The 6,726-nt window shown below is 51.0% G+C and overlaps 1 protein-coding gene across 1 annotated transcript; it reads left to right on the plus strand.

The window, feature by feature from the left end:
* Positions 1-679: 679 nt before the first annotated feature.
* On the plus strand, positions 680-3,186 carry ALTATR162_LOCUS12117 (uncharacterized protein; the record flags this gene model as incomplete). The annotated part of the gene is made up of 4 exons (XM_043319763.1): positions 680-883; positions 943-1,212; positions 2,246-2,422; positions 2,671-3,186. 4 exons carry the CDS (start codon positions 680-682, stop codon positions 3,184-3,186), a joined length of 1,167 nt encoding a protein of 388 aa, XP_043175698.1.
* Between the last annotated feature and the right edge of the window lie 3,540 nt (positions 3,187-6,726).

A 6,726-nucleotide genomic window follows, 5' to 3' on the forward strand; every position in this document is an offset into this window, starting at 1 on the left:
GTGTTATGCTGCGTTCCTGCATAGGCACTGCGCTGGTGTTTAGTGGGGCGCTCGATGGGGTGGGGCGCTCGATGGTGAACCACGTTACTTCTTACTACTACCATCTTTCTATTCTAATATTTATATAATATATAATATCTATCACCCTGTCATCTTAATAAGCTATAAACTATCATATTTTTAGGAAGAGTAAAGTTATATTGTCTTATTTCACTTTTTTCTAAAGCTAGCATCCTTGCGCTCGTTCTAGCATTGCCGCCGCGAATTAACTCAGACAGCACTCCCACCAAATCTCAGAGTCTCCAAAGCTGTAAGTTGTCCTTTTGCATCTTTAGCTACAGCTTAGAGCCCCCGAGCTGCATTATCCTACACGTGCTTATGTTCTGGTAGGCGTGCAAAGCCGTAGCGATTCAGAAGAGTTCTGGAAGAAACGGTCGGCATCACAAGACAAGCACGGAAATTTCGATCTGCGCAGTAGGGTCCTGGAGAGAGTATAGTAAAGAACAATATGTCTTTGGTAAAAAGCTAGTAAACTGTGAGGCAGAGAGATTATAAACCTGAATAGCAGAAATTTCCTGCCCACCATGTTTTCCGGGAAGCAAGGGGGGATGTTAGTAAATATAGTAAATATACTTAATAAGGTAGTAAGTACAAGAACATTGCAAGAACACAAAGGCTAATGGTGGATATAGCCGGTTTCTACTCAGTCACCGTCATATACCTTTCCCTCTTCTACACGCGCTTCGAATCCGGCACACGGCTCTCGTTGTTCTACGGTCACGCAGCGGTTGGCGGTGCTCTTGGGGGCCTTATAAGCTACCTTGTCTTCTCCCTCTCCGTGAACGATGATCAAGGATCCGACAACGACTGGCGACCGTGGCAGGTGCGTTTCTACTAGAAGGCACTCTCACCATCGTGGTGGCTTTCATCGGATACTTCTAGTTACCACACAGCGTAGAGACAGCCTGGTTCCTCACACCCGAGGAACGCCGATATGCTTCAGCCTGCGTCGTAAGAAACATGGACATACAGGACACGCTTGCAGTGGTCCAAGGAGACGATCGCGAGAGGGAGGATACCTACGACGAGGGACTTCAAGGACTACTCGCTTCGTCCAAACATTCGATTTCCACAATCACATCAGCGCGGCAGCTGGTCGATGATCGCGGTCTGAGTCCCCACGACATACTATCCGCAGTCTTCAACACCAAGGTATGACATACCCTACCTAGCCTGAAATGTACTATCTGCCGTCCCGGTCTATGCCTTCTCAGTCTTCCACCCGCTTGTACTGGCGCCGCTAACAGAGAACGCGAACCCTGCACTCATCAACTTGCTCACTGCGCTGCCACACATATGCGGAGCTATCGCTTTCTACTTCGCCGCTAGCTATAGCAAAGAGCATCGTATACGCCTCAAGCCAACCCTCCTCGGTCTACCCATCATGGTTACAGGCCTGATCATCGTGGTCCATCGGGTTGCCGACCATGGTATTATCGGACTGAACGTTCTGGTAACGTTCAAGTGGTTCGACAGGCTTCCAAGAGATCAAAGGGGGTGTTTCAGGGTGGATGAGCTTGAAGAACACAGTAGTGTACAGGCCCAAGCGTGGGAAGGTCGCTCACATCTCAATGAAAGCTTGCTACATGCAGCATAACTGCACCACCAGAGTTATAAGTACCGCCCTTGCGTAGAACGAAACGGCTTCAGACATCTCTATCGGTCTTCGAGTCATTGCCAATCCGACAATCTGGCATACAGGAGTCCTCTCTTCCAGCGTCTGTAAAAATACACATGGCCAACTGTAGCCAACGCAACAGACGCAAGCGTCCACCAAAAAGGCACAATATACCCAGCAGCAGCGTGCTTCGGTCGATGCCAGTGAGCGGTCCTATGCTAACTAGGGATGCGTAAGCAGCTTCATTGACGAAAAGACGCGTAATGACGGCCGGATTGCTTACGGCCATCTTGAGTAGAACTATACCATATGGGTCCTGTTACTTGTTGGGCAGGAGGAAGATACAATTACGTGCTGATCAGACGAGCGCCTTAGTAGACTCTCGAATACGCCATGTAGCTACAGGGGGTCTACAGTACAAGTGATAGCTGTCTCTTGAATTTCTCGCCCAGGACATCCGTTCGTTCTTCTAGCACTGGCGCTTCTTTGTTTTTCAGACGGCTACACCCTGACCGATATGGCTTCCTTCACCGTCTACAAGGGCTCCCCGGATGGCACGATTGTCAGGTCGCAGACCACCCGCCCCCCCTCTTAGATGACCAGATCTTCATTGAAGTCACCGCTTCCGGTCTCTGTGGCACCGATGAGCACTACAAAGTAACCGACATGGCTCTCGGCTACCAGGGTGTCGTTATCGTCAAGGGTGTCGGGCCCCAAGTCAAAGACCTCAAGAAGGGCCACCGCGTAGGTTGGGGCTACCAGCATGCCGCTTGCGGTCACTGTAATTCATATCTGATAGGCTGCGAGACGTACTGCCTTCAGCGCGTGATCTACGGCAAAGCTAACCTCGACCAAGGAAGCTTCGCTTCGCACGCAGTTTGGCGCGAGGCCTTTCTCTTCAGGCTGCCGGATGAGTTGACAGACGAAGAGGCTGCTCCCTTGATGTGCGCTGGGGCTGCGGTTTCCATGTATTGGATACTTACGGTGTCAAGTCCACCGACTGTGTCGGCATCATAGAGATGAGGGGCCTCGGCCACCTGGCTATCCAGTACGCCGCAAAGATGGGCTGCAACGTTGTCGTCTTCTCAGGTTCAGATGACAAAAGGAGCGAAGCGATGCAGCTAGGCGCCACCGAATTCATCACTACTGGAGGGAAGTCTGGAATGAGCGTGCGCCGTCTGGTAGATGCCCTCCTTGTTACTACCGCAGTACTTCCAGAGTGGACTACCCTGCTCCCGGCTCTCAACACCATGAAGATCTTCCCTTTGGCCGTGTCGCCAGACGACTTTAGGATTTCGAAAATGCTGTTGAATGCCAAGAGCATCACTGTGCAGGGCTCCATCATTGCTCCAAGGTCGGTGCAGAGGAACATGCTCATGTTCTCGGCCCAGCATAAAATCAAGCCGATTACTATGCTTTTTCCGATGACTGAGAGCGGGATTGAGGATGCTATGAGCAAGCTAAGGAATGGAAAGATGAGATATTGCGCTGTGCTCAAGCCACGGTAAAGGCGTGGTTCTCGGTAACCACCTTGTCAGAGTTGCTATCAGTCAATCAGTCAGTTGTCAGTTCATCTATGCGGCTCAAACTGTCAGTCCGGGAGTAGTAAACTGACCTGATTGACTGCCAAGACAGTTTTGGAGTCGCGAACTGAAACTGAACTGACTGTCAAGACCGCTATCTTCGTGTTGCACTGACTGATTGATTGCTATCTGATTGCTATAGTCAATAGTCGTATTTACTAAGATAATCTTGTACTGCGGCGATCTCAGCTATTGTATGCCCTCCTGCTGGTGTTTTAAGACCTAACTGCCGCCAGCTCTTTAAGCACTGCAGCGCGTTAAGCAACTCAGGCTTTATTTGCAGCCGCCGCGTGCCTAGCATGTCACCAAGCTCGCTGAACGTACGCTCACAATCAGCAGCTGAGGCTGGTATTGTAAGCACGTTGATAGCAAACTTAGCAAGCGTTGGGTACTGCTGCGTCTGTAATTGCCAGTACTTAAGCGGATTAAGAGCCATCGGATCGTCCTCTGCGATCGCTGGTAAGCGTTTCCACCGCTCGTACTCGTCGCCAAGATGCTCCTCTACCTGCTTAACAGCAGCGTCTAATTGCAACTTTAGAAAGGCAGATCGCGACGCTGTTGGACCAACAACACACACTCTCTTTGCCGGGCGCCTCTCATCGCTGTCGCTTGTCGCGCTGCCAACCACTGTTGCTTTTTGAAAGCCCTTCCACATCGCTATAAAAGCGCGATGATTGTTTGTAAGCCACCCATCGCGGTAGTGAGGGCCGTCGCGCTGCGTGTTATGATCATCAGGCACTTTCCATAGTGCCCCGAGATGGTGCTTATAGTGTGGGTGAAGCACTGTAGCAGCGTAGTAGACAGGCGCGTCGTCAAACTTTGAGTAGTACTGCGCTAGTTTCCTGTGAGCTAAGTTAACGTTAAGCATAAGGTGGTCTTCTGGCGCTAACGGATCATTATAATCAATATCCTTTAAGCGCTCTTTAAGCGCTTCGAGCTCGTTAAGTAGCCACTCAAAGGTAATCAAAACTTCCCATATTGCGCCGTGGCGGCCGTGTTTACCGCGTCCCTCTAGCAGCTTAGAGGCCTCTGCAAAGGGCGCCAGAAGCCTCATATACTCCGTAATTGTTGCCCAGTCGCCGGCGTTTAGGCCACCTTCACGCAGGAAAAGCCTAGGTTCCTGAAACACGCTATCGCTACCTCCAGGTCGCCGTGAGCGGCGAGCAATAACCTCGTTGTGGCGGCCCTCAGAAAGCTTATGCTCAACGTAGTTATCAAGCGGGCCTTGGAGCTCAACAGCGCGTGCAAAGGCAGCAAAGTAGGAGTTCCAGCACGTCTTAACTGGCCTAATCAGCTCTCGGAGGACGACAGGCTTACCCAGCGACTCAGCTTCAACTCTTTGGAGTTTCTGTAACAGCTCGCGCGACTGGGGCGTACAGATGGATGCGATAATATCAAATAGTACACCAATAGGGCCATATTGACGCCACTCTTTCATGAAAGCCTCCTCATCTTTAAGGCTGCTACCAGCGTTCTCGTATGCGTCGCGGTCTTTGCCCCATATGATAAGTTGAGCTCCAAGGTTGAGTATATGGCAGCAGCAGCGTAGACTCCGCTCAGAGGCGTCAAAGCCGTATATACCAGCCAGATGATGGACGGCAGTATCATTGTTGTATGCATTGTCAAGCACAAAATAGCCCACTGATGCCTTGTCCACCCCAGAGTTTGTTAGCGTTGTTGCAACAACAGCGCCAATATTATTACCACTGTGCTGCCCATGAAGCTCTGGCAAGCCCAGAACAAAGTCCTGCACAGCGCCCGCTGCGTCCATCAGATGTACGCAAATGCCCGTGAGTCCATGCTTGCCGCTGGTCGACGTCCAGTTATCGAAGGAGACATGAATAAGGGACCGCGCGCCGCTTAGGTAGCTTCGAACAGCAGGTATGTACGAGTGATACTCGGCAACAATCGCGTCGCGGAGAGACTGGTGGTTACGCCAAAGTACTGCCTCTGCCAACGGATTAGCAGCTCGAATTAACTGACGAAAGGTAGGCGTTTCAATAACGCGGAGGCTTTGGTTATCGGCAGCTATCCAGTCCTTTAGCGCGTCTTGAAACTTGCGCTTTGTAAATGACGATGATATCTCATTCGCAACCTCCTGCGACACCTCAACACCACTATCGCGCATGAGGCTGACGATTGAGCCCTGGTTAGGATCGCGGCTTCGTCGGAGAGGTCCTTGGGCACCAACGCTGTGGCCGGGCACACCTTTAGCTAGGTGAGTAGCTGCTGCTGACGTTGATCCAGCGTCGTACTCGCCCCCAAGTTTCTTGTGTATGTGGCAATAGAAACAGAGCCAGTAGTTACGATGTTTGATACGATGATATACTGGCCAGCCGTACTTGTATATCCAACTTGGGGCACCTCTAGCGTGCTCTTTCTGTCGCCTCTCTAGGTACGGGACCCGTGACCAGTCTAAGCCGTCAAAAGAAGTATCATCAGCCTCGTCTATGGCCTCGCTGATTGGCGCGTCAATTGATTGGCTAATGCGATCAAGCTCGGTGTTGTTGTCAACAGATGGCGTGACCGACGCGTTCGCAGGTGGATCTCCGTGTTTATCGCGCTCAACAAGTCGGCGGAGGCTCTGATTCGATTGCTGGGTCATATCAGCACCAAGAGAAACTGGTATAACCCGTAAGTAGGCGCGTCGATATATGGTAGCGTTGGCGTAGAGTTAGGATTTAGAGCGTTGCGCGATTGGGCTGCAACACTAAGGTTTGGCGCTAGCCGCTTACAGAAACTATATCAACAGCCTCACTAACAGCATCATCAACAGCCTAGAATAAGCCTCCGCAACACTATGTATCAATCTCATATCAGTCAATCCAGTCAGTTTAAGAGTTCGGAACTGAACTGACTGATAAGACGAAAGCTCCAAACTGACACTGAACTGACTGCCAAGCAATCAGTCAGTCAGTCAGTCTCATCAGTTTGGATTGATTGTTAGCAACTCTGCACCTTGTAGACCTTACAGATTTCGTACCTCCTTTGACGTGGCAAAGATGGCATAGCCAGCAATGATGAAAGGCATACCATATCCCACGCACTCTGTACATAACATCCTTTTCGCTGTCGCGACGTCGCCTGCTACGCTCTCGGCCACTGAGACAAGGTGTATGGAAGCCTGAGCGACACCCACAGAACGGTGACCTGTGTTTCTGCTGTCGGTTGGTGAGACATTTGTAAGGAATGCGTCAGGCTAGGTCTGACCTAAATCTCCTGGCCGCTCAGTTCTCGCGCCGTGGCTCTTTGACGAGGGTCAAGTAGTCACACTCCGAGACGCAGGATTGAAGACGACCGACGAAGTTTTCCCGCGCCAGAGGAACTCCATAGAACAGAAGTATAGTCAGTAAGACGCATAGATGTCGAGAGGCAGATTGTTCCCTCGTGGTGCAGCATGGGCACTTGACTCCACCTGGCTCGGCGAAGAACTGGCATGACAGACACCACTCGGGATCAAATCAT

Source organism: Alternaria atra (genome assembly GCF_907166805.1).
Source record: "Alternaria atra isolate CS162 genome assembly, contig: 42, whole genome shotgun sequence".
In the NCBI taxonomy this organism is placed as follows: Eukaryota; Fungi; Ascomycota; class Dothideomycetes; order Pleosporales; family Pleosporaceae; genus Alternaria; species Alternaria atra.